This window comes from Plectropomus leopardus, chromosome 15, assembly GCF_026936395.1.
Source record: "Plectropomus leopardus strain MGB_pleo_1.0 chromosome 15, ASM2693639v1, whole genome shotgun sequence".
NCBI lineage: Eukaryota > Metazoa > Chordata > Actinopteri > Perciformes > Serranidae > Plectropomus > Plectropomus leopardus.
In genome coordinates, this window is record NC_142190.1 from 15465519 (window position 1) to 15487022 (window position 21504).

The 21504-nt window shown below is 39.8% G+C and overlaps 1 protein-coding gene across 4 annotated transcripts in view; it reads left to right on the forward strand.

The window, feature by feature from the left end:
• The window catches only part of dpysl3 (dihydropyrimidinase like 3), a 50526-nt gene that overhangs the window by 18833 nt on the left and 10189 nt on the right, over nucleotides 1-21504 (forward strand). For all 4 annotated transcript variants that reach the window (XM_088088448.1, XM_088088450.1, XM_088088449.1 and 1 more), the window contains 10 exons: nucleotides 4130-4218; nucleotides 6469-6653; nucleotides 8533-8697; nucleotides 9884-9945; nucleotides 10821-10901; nucleotides 13355-13423; nucleotides 14600-14720; nucleotides 16471-16627; nucleotides 18031-18172; nucleotides 19147-19317. In XM_088088448.1, coding sequence (XP_087944574.1) covers nucleotides 4130-4218; nucleotides 6469-6653; nucleotides 8533-8697; nucleotides 9884-9945; nucleotides 10821-10901; nucleotides 13355-13423; nucleotides 14600-14720; nucleotides 16471-16627; nucleotides 18031-18172; nucleotides 19147-19317 — 1242 coding nt within the window. The remainder of the gene's footprint in view (nucleotides 1-4129; nucleotides 4219-6468; nucleotides 6654-8532; nucleotides 8698-9883; nucleotides 9946-10820; nucleotides 10902-13354; nucleotides 13424-14599; nucleotides 14721-16470; nucleotides 16628-18030; nucleotides 18173-19146; nucleotides 19318-21504) is intronic.

Sequence of the window (21504 nt, forward strand, 5' to 3'; positions counted from 1 at the left end):
CAGACTGACAGACAGTTGCTGAGCTGTAATGGAAAGCTATTGATTGTTAAATGAGTGTGGCCTCTTGCATGCTGTTTTAGGCCAGTGGGGAGAGTTTGCAGAAACTGACAAAGGGCGATATGAGTGTGTGTGTGTGTGTGTGTGTGTGTGTGTGTGTGTGTGTGTGTGTGTGTGTGTGTGTGTGTGTGTGTGTGTGTGTGTGTGTGTGTGTGTTCGTGTGTGTGTGTATGTGTGTTTGAGAGAGAGAGCGAGAGACACTTCAGTAAAGCACCCATGCATGAAAACACACCCCTCTGTGCAGTATTATAAATCTGATTTAGAAAATCTTTAGTCATCTGATGCAGTGGATGCAACCCTTGATTCACTTTCGCACATTCACATTCGCAAAAAAAACACAGAAAAATAATCATTCCTCAAATTTAAGAAGCTGGAAATAGCGGTAAATGACTTCATCATCACAGCTTTACTGATCAAATGTAGGTCATTTCCTCTCATTGCTGATATTTATGGATTTTTTCTCCCTCACTTTAATTATCTGGGTTAAGTTATTAAAGGATAAATGAAGTCAGGAGTATGCACTCCCTTTTCAAGTTCGTGATTAGGAAGGAATCGTCTCTGAGCTAATGAGCAACGGTTTTCGGGCTCCACAGTGTGATCTATGCTGCTGCTGTGTTCCAGCCACTGATGCCTGTGTGTTGTAATGTGTTGCTTCAGGGTGTGGTTTCCAGGGAAAGCTTTGGGCTCTGCTTCACACTACTCCATCACCATCACATTCACATACACACAGACTCAAAGACACACACACACACACATACACACACACATTGCGTGATTATGAGCTCAGCAGATATTTAGCTTGTAACATTTGATACAAAACCGTACTATGTTTTCCTTTTTTTTTCCTGTTGTGTGAGGGAGTGGCTGCAGTTCATTACAGTGATGAAACACTGGGTCCACAGCCAGGGGTGTAAATCACTGCACACATGTGCGGATTAGAAAATATGGAAGTCTCTGTCCCCTTTGCAAAGCACCAAGCTGAACCCTACTGACTGATGGAGTGTGAAAGTATAAGTGGATCTAGACTTCAACCTAATATAGTAGCCTATGTTTTTCAAAAAAACAAATGATCTCATAAAGAAGGACTTAAACTACAGAGAGACATTTGTTCCTTTAAAAATGATGCGTTTCAATTCAAAGAAACTGTCTTCTTTACCCACACAGAAGGTGATGATGATTTTTTCCATTACCAATTTGTGATTTTTCATTTAATATATTTGATATATGTGTGTTGCTTGTTTTGTCCCCAAACCCACACACTTTAAACTAAAATGCTGTAACTCAGAATTAGTGAAAATTTAATGTTACTGCTGAATTGTCTGATTTATGAAATGTCAGAAAACAGTTTGAAAAAATGACCATAGCTTAAATTAGGACTGTAAGATATGCAAAAAAGAAACCCAATTTTAATTATTTTAACAATTATGCAAAATGAGCTGCAGTTTTAGTGGGAGTGTTCATGTTGCATTTAATTTTCAATCAGAAAATATATAAGAATTGTCGTGTGGTTTTTGCTTTGGTCTTTACCACTCAAGTCCCTTATGTCTGGAATATGATTTGTAGCGTCGAGCATCTCTGCAGAACCACAGTGTATGATTTATAATGGTATGTTGAGACACATTTTACCCTCATCTGTCGCGATTTCGATAATAATTTGATTTACTGTGCAGCTGTAGCTCAAGGTGATGATTTCAAGTTGTTTGTTTTGGCTGGAAAAAAGAACTCAAAACCTGAAGAAAGTCAATTTAGTTTCCTATATCACAAAGGGAAACAGCAATTCTTTTGCTTGAAAAGTAATGAAACCATTATCAAAATAATTGCACAATTGTTTTCAGCTCTGGACACTTTGCTCCATTTACTGATTTTTTTCAGCCTATTTTAATGAGGCCAATCCATTAATCACCATCTGCAACAGTTTGCTCACGACCAACAACTCCCTTTTATCCATGCAGTCCTCCGCCCTGTTCCACAGCCAGTTGTTCTCTGAAGAAGCTCTTCAGCAAGTCAGCAAAATCAGACGGCCAGTCTCCCCTCCTCTGTAGTCTATCTCCCTGCAGTCAACCTGTCGCCATGACAACGGCCTGCTAGAGTCAGTCCGTGGTGCAGCAGCAGCAGCAGATTTGATGTCTGACCGTGTGGCGTCATGGCAACGCCCAGATCAGACCACATTACGAATATGTAAGGTTGAAGGGTTCTTCAGATGTGACAGTGCGTTATGGTCACATTCAGTGTTGTATTGTCATGCAGATTAGTAAAATACCATGAAACGATCTGTAGTCAATATTTGCAATGGCATTTGCTTGTTGGATACATGGATTATACTGAGAAAATAACATCCAAAAATGTTGTATAACAAAATCTGGATAAACGTGGTTAAGATGTTAATCCCTGATGAGTCCTTAAAAGCTGCTTCAGTTCTGCTTCCAACAGCAAAATGTCATCCTCCCAAATAAATTCACATGACTGGTTCAGGTCATTTTAATGCAGAGTTTCTCTGTCTACCTTGATGAATACCTTCTCCTGAGGGTCTTAAAACAAACCACATTATACCATTTCTTGATTATTTGTTTTCTAGTGGTTTAAAGACCCTCTCCAGTGAAAAACACATTTTGAACATGTCCACATGGTGTTTTTATGTGCTACAAGACATATCATGAGCAAACGCAATCAGTCAACACCGCGATTGAACATTTTTCCTTCAGAACTGCAGTGTCACAATGGCAGCCACAAAAACATGGATTGAGACAGACATTGACATACATCACATATCCAAGTTTCACTTTCACTTGTCAGACTCACGTTATCTAGAACTGTAAAATTGCAATTAGCAGAGTTGAAGGTGAACTGGTTTGCTAGATATGCAAGTGAGCAGCTGAGTGGCAAGGACAAATTTGCATATTCATAGGTCTTTACATACTAAATGAGGCAACATTCTGGTTACATCTAAGCAATTTAAGGCATTTTAAAGTGTTTTTTCAAGGATAAAAGTTCTAAATATGCAGTTTTAATGAGCAGAGATGAGTTTTAGGGCTCTATGCCAAAAGAAGAGCTTCAAGAATTTGCTTACTTAGGGACACTTTCTCACCATGGCTACTGCTATTAAGCAATGTAATCCTTCATAACTTGGTGGAATAAGGCCTTTCTCAGGAGCATCTAAAGGAGTAGTTGCGGATTTTGTGAAGTATACATGTGATCAAATCGGCATTCTCAGATTTACCCAGACACTATTCAGTATCTTTGCAAACTGAAAGGCCAAGACCATGATGACACTGACAGTGATGGTGATGCACTTTGTGCGCCGAGAATCTTATATTAGTGATTGTATTAGGTGAGATTTCAATGAGAAAACCGGTCACATCAAAACAACACTTTAGTGTCTTTTTAGAGTTCTTGTTGAGTGCTTCACAATCACAGGAGCAAGCTAACATATAAAGAAAAATGTAATTGAAAATTGCTATTAAAAAATGCCTCACCAATCAGGAAGACGAATAACAAATGTATGCAAAACTTCAACAGAGCAAAGCATAATGACCAAAGCTAATAGAGATTTTTACTTACATATACACATTTAACCTGTTGGAACAGAGCTAGATTACGCTTATCATTATTTGATGGGCTCATGTAAGAACAATGTCAAGAAAATGCTGATGCAAAGAGGGCTCACTTGCAGGGGGAATCAAACCACTTGGCTGCACAAGGCCACAGGGAGAGCTGGGTGTGCAGACCTGCAGGGTGGTCCATAGCTAAACTGTATGTGGTGTGTATACATGGGACAAAACTGACAAACATGTCCCGTCTCTTCCTATGGCTGTGAATAAACGAATGAATGAGACATTGTTCATCTCCTCTGGGTGGTAAAAGAAGGACATAATCTAACTACAGAGAAATAGAAAAGCATTGCCCAGTTGTAATATACAACAGACATAGAGTGGCATCAAAGATCGTCTTCCAGTTAAGCTTTACTTGAACATGTTTTCAGCCAAACTGGGTCTTTGTTGGAAGAAGAAAGCACTGAATCATAACTATTCTTTTTTTTCTCGTCCCTCCTCTCTTGCCATCCCTTTCTCTACAGAGCGACAGGCTTCTGATCAAAGGCGGGAGGATCGTGAATGATGACCAGTCCTTCCATGCCGATATCTACATGGAGGATGGCGTCATTAAGTAAGTCTTTGGCTGTCCTCGTTTCTGCTCTGCTTTTATTCATACCCACACCCTTGCTCTCAGGGTCATCATCCATTTGTAATCTTTCAAGTTGTTTTTTTGTGTCTCATCTGCTCTCTCTTCCTCATTTAACTGCATCTGTTAAAAGAGTGCACATTGCTGTTGCAGAAATTCCAGTGTTTTGTGAGAAAATGTAATTCTTCTTGACGTGTACAAAATGGGAAGTAAGACATCTTGATCATACCATCAGATGATTTGGACAGTTAAGGGAAATTATCTTTTGTTATTGTAACATTTTTCTCCACTTTGACTGTTCTCCCTGTTGTTGTTGTTGTTGTTGTTGTTGTTGTTGTTGTTGTTGTTGTTGTTGTTGTTGTTGTTGTTGTTGTTGTAGCATCTGCAAGAATGACAACAATCAGCGCAAGGAGCACGAGCAAACAGCTTTTCAAAAACGTCACTGTCACAGATAATATTTTATCTGTCTGACCAAGCGTGAAGTACATTCAGGAAGTAGTTCCCTGGCAATCCCTGTTGTATATAGTCCATGTTTATTAAATATCTATAACATCAGGAAAAAAAAAGTTTTCATGACCAGTAGTTGCAATGGACATAAAAATAAGAATTAAATGATCTCAAATGTTTCCTATTAAATTATGTAGCGCTTATAATGCTATTATCCATTATTTTACCTGAACTACAATTAGGTCAATTATAATGTATTAAATATATTTAATTATGATTAGAATTTGTAGAGTAAGGGAAGAAGGGAAGCTCAAAGGCAACATTTTTCCCTTCAGAAAGGGGACACTAGCAGGTAGAACCGGCGGCTCCACTCTCACTGCCCATTTCAACAAATTAGCTCTGGTTCATGAACCGGTTCAATTCAGGACTCTTGAACCTTCTTGCTTTCGGGCAAACCAGTCCGTGTTTTGATCAGAAACATTGTAGCCATGGATGCGCCATAATGGGCGCAATTCTGATGAACTGTCCAAAAAATAAACAAAAATTTTAATCTGTGCGTCTAGGAACGATGCCTCCATCGCAATATCTGTGTTTGAAGGGCTTTAGTTAACATCTTCATGGTTGCCCTCTCCATCTTTTCTACCCAACCTCTGGAGTATGGCACGCCCACTGATGTAATTATGGCTCACTCCTCAGGTCACAGAAAACCTGCTACTAACCTAAACTAAATAAAGCAGTCTCATTAAGTCTCCCTCCAGGATGAGTAATATGGAAACTTTAATAAATAAATGCTTGAGCATAAGCTTTTTGATCATGCAAGCTGTGTCCTGCAAGCTGACCTGAACCAAAAACAGTCTTTACTCCAGGTAGGGAGGTAACAGCCAATCTAGTCCCCGATTTTATGTGCTAGTATGAACATGTTTTTGTCCCACCAGACAAAACAAGGGTAGTTTGGGTGAATTCCTCGCTCTGTATCTCCCTCATCAATCTGCCCTCTCAGTCACCCTCTTTCCCCCTCTGTCCTGTGCTCACTTGAATTTGCAGTTATAAGCCTTTTGTCCCCCCTGTCCCTGAAAGAGGCACCCATGGAAAGCCTGGTGTTGCATAATAAATACCCCGATGCCTGCTGGACCATTGGGCTGTTGGCAAACTCACAGAGACACTGGCCTCTGCCTGCCTCTCTGTCTGTCTGCTGTTTCTCCTCCATAAAGTCTTAACAACAGGATTGTTTTTAGCAGGGGTGAAATGTTGATGTGTTGACATGGTGACAGTGTGCTGCCTCAAGCGTGGCTGACTGTCAGGGGGTCAGTCCAAAGTTAAATATGTGAAGTTTTAAATCTGTTAGAAAGATGTCTCCTAATATCTGATTGTGAGAACTTTTGGACATTTTAGACATTTTAGACTTTTAGACAATTGGTCACCTCCTGCACATCGGTGTTCAGGAAATTCTTGATTTGAGCCCTTGAAATTGGGGCAAAATTGCTTGATTTTTCCCCCAAAAACATGGGAAAAGGCAATAAACAATGAAAGGAGAAATTACCTAAAATTTGCAAGAAATTAGTGAAAAGTCATCTGAAAGTGCCACAAGGTACATCTTAAAGTACCAGAAGAAAAGTTATGTTGCTCCAGATTTCAAAGGGTCAATCATGCTTTTGTCTTAGTATACTTGAAAAAAATCAGTGAAGTTTGAATGTAATGACATTTCAGATAGAAACCATGTCACAAAAGTAATAGGCCCAAACCGAGGCCCAAAACATGAATGATGACACCATCCTTTTCCCTCGACAGGCAGATCGGCGACAACCTGATTGTGCCTGGAGGGGTGAAGACCATCGAGGCCAACGGGAAAATGGTGATCCCAGGTGGCATAGACATCCACACCCACTTCCAGATGCCATATCGTGGAACCACAACCGTGGACGACTTTGCTCAGGGATCAAAGGCTGCTCTCGCGGGGGGAACAACCATGATCGGTAAGGCCTGTATAGGAGGTTGTCCAGTGTTTCAGACAGAGACTGAAGACAAACAGAGGGAAAAAAGGAGGGAAAGGAGGGTCGGGACCCGAACAAAGGAAAAGAGAAAGAGATGGGAAGCGCTTTTGGTCCGTTTTCGGGCAGCTCTCCAAAAGAGGGAGCATACAAAAGACTGAGTGTAAGGGGGTAGGACTGGGAACGGGGGCACCGAGTGAAACTGCGAAATACAGCACCAGTGTTTGTCTGCATGCACACTGTCTATGTACAGCGTGTGAGCTTCATGTTGCTATCACAGCTAACAGCTGGTAGGCACCACACTCCCATTAATACCATTAACTTTCTTTGAGCTGGCTGCTACTCTGCTGCTTGTCTGCCAGTGTGGCGCTGTGTCTAAATGGACACATTCACTAACAGACGTGCGACTGTAGTAAGCTCTATTCATGGGCTCCATTCATTGAGGGATTATATTCCAGTTGGTGAGCTGTTAGAAAGTGAAAACGTACACTGTTTTATATGCGCTTGTGTATTATGTACTATATCTGTCTGTCACCACTAACAGATGATGTTGTGTTTTGAGTAAACAAACAATAGGCTAGTTCAGATGGTTGACATAGTAAACAACCGTGTTATTTTTTGTGACCATCGTTTTCAGCTCTACCCTATTAACATGCAAAGACCAGATAAGCAGATTGGCTCATCTTTAATGAGATAAAGACGCCAGTCAGCTGGTGAGCCAGCAGGCGGTCTTAATTTATTACAGCTGAGTAAGATGGAGCAGGATATATTTGCGCACTGTGATACTGTTGTGTACGATGAGGATTTACTGTCTATGAATAATTTCAGTGAAAAAAGACACAAAAGATATTCACAACCTCAGTAATCACCTTACAAGAATGCACAAAGGCAAATATGTGCTTTTATATATATATTTACATTAGTAACCTTATCTGTGTTTTACAGTATTTGTAATTTTATGTGCTTGAGTATAGTCATTATTTCGTTATCATTTAGGGCTTTAATAGACCAAAATAACCCCGTAGCAAGTGGAATCAAAACATTACGAGCCAAAAATATCTGAATTTGACTCTTTTAGCGCCGGGGGTCTGATCTTGGACCCACGCGACTTCCTGCCAGATCAGCAAAATTAAAAAGCTCGACTCTTTTGTTAAAAATGTGAATACCAGGTAGGTAATGTTAGCTGTGTGAAGCTAACAGTTAGCCCTGTCATTGTGTGTGCAGCTGGGTGTTCTCTTAAGCTCACACTCAGGTGCATCAGCTGGTGACCAGAGTTTTTGGACATCTAAATTCTATATCATGAATATATGTTTGAACTTAAATTTCCACTAAATCTTATTGGTAACAGACTCCAGTCACCAAAATTGTGGGTGGTCCTGTCAGGAAAGATCCACTGCCCTTTCGTGTCAGACTCTAATCTAAAAAAAAAAAAAAATTGATTGTGGTTACATAACCAGAAAAAAAAGTCTGAAAATAGCCCCAGTTGAAGTGTCCCCAAATTTACCAAGGGCACCCTCGCCCAGGCAAAGATGTTCAAAATGTAATGTGACATTTGACAACGTCGGCCCCCACTGGCTGAGCACTGCATGAACTCAGACAGACAGCTGATTATGCAAGATAAATAATAAAGGCAGAAAGTAGAAACACCAGCAGACAAATCCTGACATCACCTTGTCTTCATCTCCTTATGTGTGACTATCCTCACCCCGCTCTGTCTCCTCTTTATCTCTGTTCATTTCATTTCGCCTGCCACCTCTCAACTCTGCATCCATCACCTTCTTCCTCTCCTAATGACTTTTCTCTCTATAAACTTTTCCTCTCATCTTTTCATCCTCCCCTCCGTCCTCTCTGCTCCCTCCTCCAGTGGACCATGTGATCCCAGATCCCGGCTGCAGCCTGATGGAGGCCTACGACCAGTGGAGGCAGTGGGCAGATGAGAAGGCCTGCTGCGACTACTCCCTCCATGTGGACATCACCCACTGGAATGACAGCGTAAAGCAGGAGGTGGATAATCTCATCAAGGAGAAAGGTAGGCTATAAAGCCTTAATATAACATCTACACAAGGAAGCGTCTGTTGTTTTTAAAGTGGCCACTTAGACTCGGAGAATGAGTGAAAATTCAGCTAGACGGCTAAATACAACAACAAAAATGCTTTAAAGATTATTTTTGGGGGCTTTTTGCCTTTATTAGATAGGAAAACTTAAGCCTGAGGAGGGGAGAGAGAGAGAGGGGATGACATGCAGCAAAGGGCCAAGGTTAGAATTAAACCCATGGCCACTGCTGCAAGGATGTAGCCCCTGTACATAGGACGCCCACTCTACAAACTGAGCCACTGGGTGCCCCCGAAAATGCTTATCTTTTTATTTTTGTTCAAAAGTTGGTGCTCTAGTTGCAGTAGTTAAAATGAAGTGTCTCAGAAGGACGGGTGATAACCTACAACTCAAACTGCAAATAATGTTTCAAGATTAGACTGAATTTACATCTTAACATGACAGGCCACATCTTAGTTATTTGTTCATTTTTGTGTCCACCTTTGACCGTTTCAGGGTGGGGGTTAAAGGAATACATCATCCCCTTAATGACCATTTATATATCAGCTACTCACCCAGTGTTTTATTGAATTTGCATAAAAACTTTGTTTTTCTCGCATGAACGAAGAATCCAAAAACAGAGAAAATCCTGCATGAATTGAAGTGATAGTGAGACAAGTTTAACAACAGCAAAACTATATCAAAACATCCATTTACAAACTTTCACACAACTTATGCATTATGATACACGTCTCATTTATCCAGTCTTATGCTCAGTACTTCCCAAACACATGCACTTTTGCTAAAACCCTACTGTTGAAAACACTTTGACAGAAACAATGCAGGCACCCTAGTATTTTGTGTTTGAAAACATTTCTGTGTTTTTAAATAGTAACATTTTAGCTGGATAAATGAGACTTGGATTAAACTGCATGAGTTGTGTTATGTGGATGTTTTAATATACTTTTGCTGTTGTTGAAAACACCCCCTATGACTTCAATTCACTAATTTCTTTGTTTTGGGATTTTTCATTCACCGGAGGCATTCAAGAAAAAAAAAAGGTTTTCTTCCCGACTTCTATGTTACTCGGGTTGAATATACAAATCACCTTCAGGGGGTTAAGTATTTATTTAAGTCTCATTTTTCTCATGCTTTCTTCTTTGTGTTGTACTCCTTTATTTCAGGTGTGAACTCCTTCCAGGTCTACATGGCTTACAAGGACTACTACCAGATGAGCAACAGTGAGGTACAATAACTTCAAAAATACGAACATATCGTTTGACATCTTCATTGTGACCTGCACATACAGTATTTGTGTTGATGTGTAGTTGGACATGTGCACCAGAAAACTAAAACAAGGGGTGTTTTTTTTCTCAGTGTGTGATTTACATATCATTTATCTTATTGAAGTATTCTAATAACATTAATTTAAAATCAGTATAATCTGCCGAATTACCTAAATGCTGACTAGTTATGACCCCAAAAAAAAAAAAAAAAAAATGGCCACGACTTAGCTCAGAGCAATGACACAGTCTTTAAAAAAAAGTTATTTATGACCTTTAGTTTGCATTTACTGTCATACACAAGATTTCCAACTTGGTGTAAAGTTTTAAAAAAGTCTTTATTTTTTTCTCCTTTGAAATACCTTGCTCTTGTTTAACATTTAGCCTGCCATGTATAGTGTGAGTTCATACTTTAAGTTTGGCCGGTAAATGTAGAAACACAATATGTAAGCCCAGACGATGTGAGGCAAGACTCTTCGTGTTTCTCTTGCAGCCGTAGCTAATTCGGTCGCTCCGAGGAGCACATGAGGCAATAGAAATAGTCCAGCTTGAAAAACTGATGTCATGCTGCTCACTAAGGAACTGTGGTGCAGCAACATAACAGCAACTGCAGGTCATCCCACATGAGTTTAACCATTTCTGGAGACCACACACAATAATTGCAGCATATTGTGGTGGACATCATGTAAATTGTGGGCTTCTTTTAAAATGCGGCTGGAGGGTGATCCCCGGGATACAAGGGAGTGTCTGACTCTTGTGTAAACAGCCGGGCAGAATTTTAAAACATAAAAAAAGGGCCGCTGTAATTCCTCACAGTTTCTGTGTTTTTCTCCTCCAGCTCTATGATGTCTTTACCTTCCTGGCAGAGAGGGGAGGCATCGCTGAGGTCCACGCTGAGAACGGCGAGATCATTGCTGAGGTAAAGATAAATAAAGTGACAGATACAGCTCCTCTTCCCATTTCTCCCCAGCCTCATATTCTTTACAACCTTCTCTTTAATTACTTGTCCTGTTTCCAGCTCTGCGGTCTGTTTTGATTTAGTTTGATTTATGTCATTTTAGTTCACTTCAGTTCACTTTTCTAGTCATGGCCTTATCGCTCTGCATCTCCACTACCTACAGACTAAACACACTGTCGCTGATGAAAGGGGGAGTGTGTTTCCTGTAGGACAGTAATGTGTGGGTGTAGTTTACACAGGGCTGTGCTGTGGATAAAATGAAAGTGAATGAGACATAATAGTTGGTGGATTGAGAGGGTTGGTATTAGTCAGAGTCCCGGACCATGCCTGGACTCTGTCACTGGGTGTGTATATGTGTGTGTTGGACCTGATTCATCGTAAATCCCTGCTCTCCCATCCAGTGTTAAACCAGGACTTTGAGAGAGTCTGATTTCCATCATCTTTAACACCAAAAATGTCTTAAGCCCTAGATTATGTCATACCCTGATTTTATTTTAGAGCTCCTCAGATAGAGAGGCCTTGTTTAAGGTGCAGACACACCAAGCTGATGTCAAAGAACTAGTGGCAATGAAGGCTGGCTGTTGCGTCACCTCATGTCATTTGTGTTTCAGCCAATAAGTTACACTTGAAAAAAGATTATAGCAAACTGTCAACTAGCACTTACGTTCTGGACCTGCGTGAGACAAACTAACTCCAAACCAGTAGGCGGCACTTGTCTGCATTCATCATTCAGAAAGGGAAACTGGAAAACTGACGGAATAGATTCAAGTAGTTAGCCAGTTAGCACATTATCAACACAACCAGAAGTTTAAAGAACAAAGGATATTTACCATGTGCTAGTAACAACACACACAATGATGAACAGTTTCTGTTGAAGAGCTCAAAGGTTAAAAAGCAAATCTTACTGATTTCACTCACCAACAGGATCCGCTGTCCCTGACAGCCCTGTCGCCAACTCAACGTGCTGAATCGGCCACAAAAAAAGAACAGCCAACAATGGTTGACAAGAAGTAGCACTGCAAAACACAAAGCAAAACGTAGGGTGACAGATGCTCACCAACGGTCTGACATTTGCCAACAGGCGACCATCATTTTGGTGCGCCGTGGCCCTTTGACCTATGTGTAACAGATGTTGTTAAGTGCTCAGCACAAAGGGCATGTTGTAATCAAGCAACCACCACCATAGATGTGTGCTGAAACCATTGCCAAAATATCAAAAGCTTCAGTTCCTCTTATGACCACTAGGTGTTCACATAAAGAAAACTCTGACTTTAGCTTTAATTTCCCTCCACAAATACAAAATGCAAAATTCAGTTAGTTTACATCTTATGAGTGAATTTGTGTATGCATACAACAGTTTTTAAAGATGTTTTTTTTCATTGAGATTTTGGTAACAAAAGGAAAATTCAGGTAATTTTGAACCAGGGTCTCATTTTAATTATTGTCACCTATCTTACAGTGATCATGCTAACATGCTAAATCTGACCCTAAATGTGAACAGAAATTAACTGCACCGATTAGGAATGGTAGCTTTCTGCAAAGGCATCAACTTGCAAGAAAACTTGCTAGCCTAAAGTAATTAAACATTTATTACTAACCATTTCACAAGTTACATAATTCATTTCAACAGAGGCCAAAATAGCTAATACAAAAATGTCCTGAAATTACCCGTACATGTTGTGTAAAGGTTGAGTTTGCTGTTGTTTACCATATAGAGAACAGACTGTTTGGTCCAGCAAGTCTCTTGTAGTTGATTTTGGGGAGGTGAAACAATCTCCAGCATAGTGATGTTGATCAAAGCTGCAAATTTGCTTTTTGTAGTAACACAGCTGGGATCACTCTCATCTGTAGACACTAGTGGGGTAGATTTTCCAAGTCTGCCTGGCTGCAGGAACACCAGTTTCTTGAGTTACAAGTTATCTGGTGAGACTTTTCCTGCATCACTACAAAGTTAGTTTGACGCAAAGTGAAAACTGGTCAAATTCTGAGAGTAAAACCCAGGTTGAAAAATACAATAATTTTCATTTAACACTTAAAAAGAAGCCCTTTTTTGGGGAAGCATGTCATCATAAAGCATCCATGGTGATCCAAAGTGGTGCAGCAGTCACGTTTGCACTTAGAGCACAAAAGAGCAACCAGAGTTTTTGGGAGGTAGGTCTACATGTATACAGAGACCCTCAACAGCCTGTGGATTCCCACAGTCCTCTGTGTGTGGCCTGACCCACATGAAAAACTGCCGCTCATATCCTCCACACGGAGAAGCAGGAACGGAATATCATTTTGGACTGTGGCCAAACCTTTACATCAGCCTGAGCACTCAAAAAACTGAACTCAGAGTAGTCTGCATACAGTATACATACATCTTAGCTTATACATATATGAGCTAAGCAGCCTACTTTTTATTTGTCCAACAGGAGCAGGCCCGAATGCTGCAGATGGGCATCACTGGACCGGAGGGACACGTGCTGAGCAGGCCTGAAGAGGTATAACACACACTCTGTAGCTGCACACTCATTAGGCCTACATAAATGATTTTAACATGCAATCATGAACATTTTGAAGACTGTCATGCATTTTTTTTAAAATCATAGTCGTACTTTTTATTCAGATATTATGTGTTTAACATGTTTCAGTGCTTTTTATGTTTTTCCAATGATCATCCACACACTCACAAAATTCACAATGACGTTCTTGGACTGATCTTCACACACACATTGTTCTTGTTACACACATGTGGTTCCAGACACATTAGAGGCGTTGGGTGAAAACTCTCTGGTTCCCCCAATTGTTGCCGCTAATGTTCCCTTAACAAACAGCGAAATGAAAGCCACGCTCTCGACTCAGCAAACTTGTCTGCCTTTAGTTTGACTGGGATTTTCCACTCTGTGGTGCAGTGGGGTGAAGTTGTCCCACCAGTCTCATAGTGTCATGCGTTTAAGTGGAGTCTTTAGAAATAAAAGCTTGCTAACATAATTTAATTGAGCTGAGTCCTTGCTGGATTAGGGTTTTATCAGTGTCTGGTGTCCTGTTTGGTTTTAATTTATTGGTTATTGGACCCAGGTTGAGTTTGTGGACTAGAACACAATAAGCAGCTGAAGTGTTTGCGTCACCTTGCAAACCATAAAACACATGTAGGAGACAGTCAGCACGTCTTAAGGCATGCTTGACCCTCTGCCGGCAACTTTTTAACATTTTGTATGAAATGTGTTTTTTGTTTATGCTTTACTTTCACAAATACACATTTTCTGAATTCAATTATAATTGTAAAATGCCAAGTGCTCTGAGCATGGGCCTCCAAAATGTTTATAGAGATCCTTGCTTCTATTGCATATTATGGACTGTATTGTAAACATTTCAATGTCTTCCAGTTTTGAAAACAGTTAATTGGGCATGTCGACTAGTCTGACCTCATTAAAGTTCATTTTAGCTCAACTCACAGCTAACTTAAGTCTATGTAACTGAATGAATCCCTACTCCCTAGTTTATGATGTTAAAATTATAAGCTTCCACTTGTCATTTTGGTCAAAAATGAAATATTAAAATAATATGGTTCCAAAAATACATAGTTTTCTGTGGTTAATATATTTTAAGTTTATATGAGAGAATCCTAATGGGAAAAACATTTCCAAATCAACCGCAATGTTCTGTTCTTTCTATAGCTGGAGGCGGAGGCGGTGTTTCGTGCCATCACCATCGCCAGCCAAACCAACTGTCCTCTGTATGTGACCCGGGTCATGAGCAAGAGTGCTGCTGACATCATCTCACAGGCCCGGAAAAAAGGTACAGAGACTGTTTTCAAGGAACAGTGTTTATGATTTGGTGGGGATTTAGTGGCATCTAGCTGTGAGGATTGCAGTTTGCAATCATCTTAAACTTCTGGTTTGAATTTCATCTGTATTCATTGTTCAGGAGGTTTTACCAAGAGCCAGATTTTACACACAGAGGTGTTTTCCTCTCCATAGCAAGTGAAACCAGTGATTTAAACTAGTTAATATGCAAATAAATCAGTTACGTGTTAAAAATAAGTGTTTTTCTGGCACTCTTGTTACGAAGGGGCTGCTACCTATGGTAGCAAATGCAAAAACACAAAAATACAAAAGACCCAATCTAGAGTGTGGTTTGCCCATGCTGGGCTACTGTAGAAACATGGCAGTGCAACATCTTGAGGATTCACTTCCAATGTAGATATAAACAGCTCATTTAAAGACAAAGAAAACACAATGATTCTTATTTTGAAGTGATTATAAACTAAAGAAAACATACCTATTATATCATATTCCATTTCTGCCAATATATACGACTAAATCCTACACTGGACTTTAAAACTCAATGAACTAGGTTCATTAAAAAACTGGAAAAAAAGAAAGACAAGATACAGGATGGTGTGTTGTATACTCTAGAAAAGGAAACTTCTCATTTATCACATGAATAACAGCATCAATAACAGCAGACTGTACCACATTTTGGAAATTTGATGAATAAGCACACCAAATGACACAGAAAGTGATGATTTCATCTTATAATATACTTTGCAAAATTTAAATGTATTTCTAATGTAGATTTCTTTTTTTATCTTAGTGCTCAAATCAGTACAAAAAAGAGTTATATTTTATGAAAAGAACATGAAATATACATTTAAAAAAATACTACCTTGCTGCTCATTTTTTAGCTCCGAATATTTCCTTGTATTTGACCTCTGCTCTTTGGTTGCCATCTTTCTGTCTGATTTCGGAGACGTTTGGAATGCAGACACTAGCATCGCTGCACCTATGTCCTTATAAGATGATTTTACTGTCTGTCCTGAAGCTGCTTGATGTACACAGACTTTGCCTCTGCTTGACATAATGAAGAAAGATGCTATTCTCAGTGGAATTTTCAGCTTTGTCATTCAGCTCTTTTCTGCAGTTCAGCTGTCACACAGGCCATTCCTCACAGCCACAGGAAAGAGCGGAGGTGAACTGAGGGGCCGCCTGGCTGTGATGGATTGTGAAATATACAATTTTTGAGAATGGAACAGGAAAACGGGAAAGGGGAGAAAAGAGGAATGTGTGTTTGGATGTCTTTGGTGAAAGGCCACATGAGGTTCTAACAGGCTGACCTCAGAAAGCCTTGCACTCATGAAGCTACACCCTTTAGAGGCCTTTATAGGCTTGACACCTTTGTTTTAGCTGTTCCCAAACTGTTCGATTTAACCAGCAAGGACATCAAACAGTGGGGTGTGTATGTAAAAGACCACGGAGAAAGACAAGAGCAGAATCCCTAACTCATCATGCGTGGAAGAAAAAGCTCAATTACATCTGAGCCAAAGTGAAACTTACACATTGCCAAGGATGATGTTTGGTTGTTGAAGAGATTAGGCATGGCCACTCTGCTGCAAACACTCGGATGAATTACCAAAGCACTCAGTGAGATTAAACTGCTGTCAAATTAATTTGATGTACCTCGTAATTTAAAAAAAAATGGCAAAAATCACTTTAATATGTTTTACATTTGATACTTCAGCAGATTTTTATCATTATTTCTTTCCTAGGAAATGTTGTGTTTGGGGAGCCAATCACGGCCAGCCTCGGGACTGATGGGACACATTACTGGAGCAAGAATTGGGCCAAGGCGGCCTCTTTTGTAACATCACCTCCTCTAAGCCCTGATCCCACCACTCCAGACTATCTGAACACACTGCTGTCCAGGTACGTGTCACAGCATCTCCCTCTGATTAGACCGTGGACCCGTTAATCCTTTTGTTCTTGGCTGAGATGAGATGTGACACATTTTTGTTAGGTAGTTCACATGAGATTATATCTTGTGGATGAATGAATGAATGAATGAATTAATGGATGAATGGATGAATGATTTTATTTTAGTGTCATGCCACCTAGTGGCCTATCCCCTATGGGATTGTATGACACCTTTACAACAAGATGAACAATAGTCCATAGTACATATTGCATTACATGACAATAGCTTCTGGTACTGCTGGCCAAAAATCAGAAAATATACAAAGAAAAGAAGAAGGAGAAGATATATATATATATATATATATATATATATATATATATATATATATATATAAATACCTATTATTATAGTGTGCATAGATATCACAACAAAGCAGGATACATTTAAAGGGTGTAGTCACTTGTCTCGTCAGTGAACTAAATTTAAACATTTAATTAGATAGATTGCTAATTAGCTCTAGTGGTTACCATATGCAGTTGCGTTGCACAACACACTTCACACAAATAAGCTCCCACACACAGGCACTATGCACACTGAGGATCCTTCAATAGAAATGTAGCTTTTGAGACATGTACCATAAGTATTCACAATGTGCAAGAAGTAAGAATATTTGACTTTTTATGTATTCGTCCAGGCTTTGTCTAGTTTTAGAGCATCATATGGAAGCAAGAAACAATAACAGTTTGTGCTCAAAGAATAAACTTTTTAGGGTGTCTGCAGGTCTTTTAAATGTAAATTTTTAAGTATCTATTGCAAAAACCCATCTTTCAATTTCATTAAAGCTCTTGGGGTGACCTCTAGTTCACCTAGTAGATTGTGGGTCCCATATAGGCTGAATGCTTTGCGGTGGCCTGAGTTTGAAATCAGCCTGTGGCCCTTTGCTGTATCTTATCCTGCCAGTCTGCTTAGCCTGGGAAGGCTGCCCCCCCAAAAAATCTCATGTTACAAATCGTTTTACTTTGTACCTTTACTTACCTGTTGGCAAATGTAATATTACATAACTCATTCTAATTACCATATTCCCATATAAAATCTACCTCTGTACTGGACCTCATAAATACTACTTGTCTTGAGACCTGCAGTGATTGAATAAGAAAAAGGTGAATTTTCCAACATTCAGTCTTAAATTTGGTTAAAAATATCTTTAAAGGTCTAAAAACGCATTAAGTAGACACTCTGCTTTGGCACAAGGCATATATGAAGAAGTCACAGTCTTTGTTACGTTTGGTTCCCCCTTTCCTACTTAAGTAAATAAACATCTTTAAACGTGATTGCAGAACTTAACGTGTTTACATTGGTTGTGCTGTGCTGGTAAAATCTTAACCCTGTATTTTCATGTGTCTTTGTCCCACAGTGGAGACCTGAGTGTGACTGGCAGTGCTCACTGTACCTTCAGCGTGGCCCAGAAGGCCATTGGCAAGGACGACTTCACTCAGATCCCAGAAGGTGTTAACGGAGTGGAGGAGAGGATGGCCCTCATCTGGGATAAAGCTGTGGTGAGGAATCTTTTTCTTTTTTGATTTTTAAACATTAGAAGAAAGAGAAGGACAAAAAGTAAACAAATAATGAAAGATGCACATAAATATTTATTCTAGACTTGTTTTCCTCTTTTTATCTGTCTTTCACTATTTTTCCTACATTGCTTTCTTTCTCTTTCTCTCACTCTCTCTAACTCACTCCGTTCTCCAGCTTTCTGTTACTGTCCCTGCCATGCTTTATCTTTTCTCCCCTATCTCTAGATCTGTCCTTTCCCTTCCCCTTGGATACAGCACACTGCCCTCATTTTCTCCTTCTTTCTCTCTCGTTATCAATGCATCAGCGTACTGCTCACAGACACACAGCATGGTAGCTTTAGACAGCTGTGGAGTGCTGTGTGCCTGTAAAACGTGGATGAGCTTTTAAAAAGTTACGCTGACTCTTTTTTTCCTAACAGCAGTTACTTAAAATCCAAGTTTGCTCCAAAAATGGACTAAATGAAGCCTTATGAGGTGTTGATGGGTTTATTTTTATGCCTCTAGGTCGGTAATAGCCACATCCAGAGGCATTATGTTTTTGGTTTGAATGTCTATTCCATTCTTGTGAACAGGAACGCCTTCAAATTTGGCACAGACATTGACATGGCTTAAGGATGAACTGATCAGATATTGGTGGTCAAAGGCCACTGTGACCTCAGAAAAATATGTTTTTGGTCATAACTCAAGAATTCATAGACTAATTATGAAAGAATTTCACACAAATGTCTAACGGTATCAAATGCTGAAGTGTTGACATTTTATATCCAAAAGGTCAAGGTGAGAGATCTGGCCAGAAACTGAATTGAAGACACTAATCTTTGGTGCCAGGTTGAATCTGTGGTGAAGCTGTTACCTTGTATTTCCATACAAGGTAACAGGGGCAATGTTGTTTCCATTAACCACTCAGTTTTTGATAAATGCTTAAAACTCCCTGTTTGTGCTTGATTCACCCTCAGACTACAGGAAAGATGGATGAGAACATGTTTGTGGCAGTCACCAGCACCAATGCAGCTAAGATCCTGAACCTGTACCCTCGTAAGGGCCGGATCGCCGTCGGCTCTGATGCCGATCTGGTCATCTGGGACACAGACTCCATCCGCACCATCACTGCCAAGACACACAATTCGGTACGTACGTCGTGCACCTGTAAAAAAAAACATCATACTTTGTATTTGGTTCAAGTTTCAGTTAAATTCAGCTCACAACTACTGTTCAATTGAGCTGGATATAACTAGTGAACAATGTTGTTTCCCACCCTCTCAGTCAGTCTTACTTGGCTAGAGTGGATAAATGCAGAGGGGAGTACACCAACACTGAGGGGACTTTTTCTTGAGTAATGTAAATGCTGTTATTGTTACAGTAACCCTGGTGGCATCAATCCATATGTTCTCAAGTGCTGACATGTGATTGGCTATAAAAGCGAGAGTGCAAAAGAAAACAGAGACAGAAGAGGAAAAAAAGGAAAAATTAAAAAATGCTGTTAAGAGAGTTTGATTTTTAGTGAAAGTGTAAAGGAGAAGATGAGATAAGAGATGTCTACATCTGTGTGTGTGTGTGTGTGTGTGTGTGTGTGTGTGTGTGTGTGTGTGTGTGTGTGTGTGTGTGTAGAGAGAGAGAGAGAAAAAGAGAGAGTGAGAGAGGGGGTTACGGAGAGAGAGCACATTTTTGAACAGCTTCCAGAGAGCTCTCAGTTCCTCTGAACGGAAATGAAGTCTCAGTGGATGTTCAGTACTAATAAGACTCGCGCTGCACTCACCACATGACCCGCTCTCAATGTAAAGTTGAGCCTCACTAATTCCATAAACCCTCAGCGACGACCGAAGGAAAAAATAAGGATTATTCAAATACATGGGTTTATCTAAACACGACAAACATTATCAGGAATGCAAACATTTCCTAAAATCCCCTGTACAGTTAATCAATAGGGAATCTATGTGCAGTGTAATGAAGAGGTATTTCCTTCCTCTATATATCACATTCGCTTGAACAGATCATGTAGAAATATTTTCTTGATTGGACAACCATAATGGGTTTGAAGAATGTCATTCACTGTACATTATGTAACAGTAAAACTAATATTTCAAATACTTTGTCAAACCCCAGAGATTTGGAACATCTGTACACATCGCTTGACAACTCATCTCATAAGTCGAAAACAGCTCTGGTCATAAGACATTTGATGTCATGGGAAACATTGCATGCAATCTCAGTCAGAAGTAGTTGTGTAGCATGACCACGATCTACTCCATCCTCCGCCTTGTAGTCCACTTTGCTTTTCTCTTACTCCAATTTCATGATTTGGAGTGCCCTGGTGGCCGAGTGGTTTAAGATGCTGACCATGAATCGCAGCTTGAAGAGTAACCAATTTTCATATATTTATATTTGGAAAAATCTGTTGACCTGGCAGCAACATGAGTAACACACAGACTGTTGCCTGCTAGAGCTGCTTTTCTTTCACAAAGTACAGCATAGTGAGTATAAATGAATCCTCCTGTAGTGAGATTTTTTAAACAAAATGTGAAATTATATTATACTATTGCAGATCATTTCTATGGGCACACACCGGCAACAGCCATGGCCACAGGCATTATGATTTTGTGTTGCCCATCCGCCCGTCTGTCTGTCCATTAGCATGCAATGCATGAAAAAAAATCTCTAGCATTTCAGAAACAGAAGTGTCTTTTGTTTGTATTTGTTTATAGCTATAATACTACATGTATTATTTAGAAATTTTTATTTTATACAGAGCTGTTTTTTATGCTGCTAAAATGATTGGTCATTCATTAACAGCTCCATCACTGATCAAAGTCAAAATAGATAATACTTTATGATGTTAGTTTTAATAAACACCACTGTACCATACCGAACCAAACCGTGAATTTTGTGAACTGTTACAGTCCGAGTATGTTCATCTTTCTGTCTCATTTCACTAATTTCCATGAACATAATTTCTCAAGGGCTGTGCTGAGGGGATTTCTTCAAATTAGGCACAAATGTCCACTTGGACTCAGTGATGAACTGTTTACATTTTGCTGGTCAAAGGTTACTGTGACCGTGCATCCATTGCATTCTAGTAAACATTATCTCGACAACATTTGTAGTGAGTTTCTTCAGATTTGGCACAAATGTCCACTTTGACTCAACGATGATTAAAATTTGGCAGTCGTCAGTCAAAGCTCAAGGCCACTGAGACCTCTCAAAACATGTTTTTTGGCCATTAAAAAACCCCTCAAAAATTACAAAAAGGGGGGATATTTGGTCAGATACTGAAATGGTGACATGGTGACCCTAATGTTGGGTGCCCACCTTGCGAC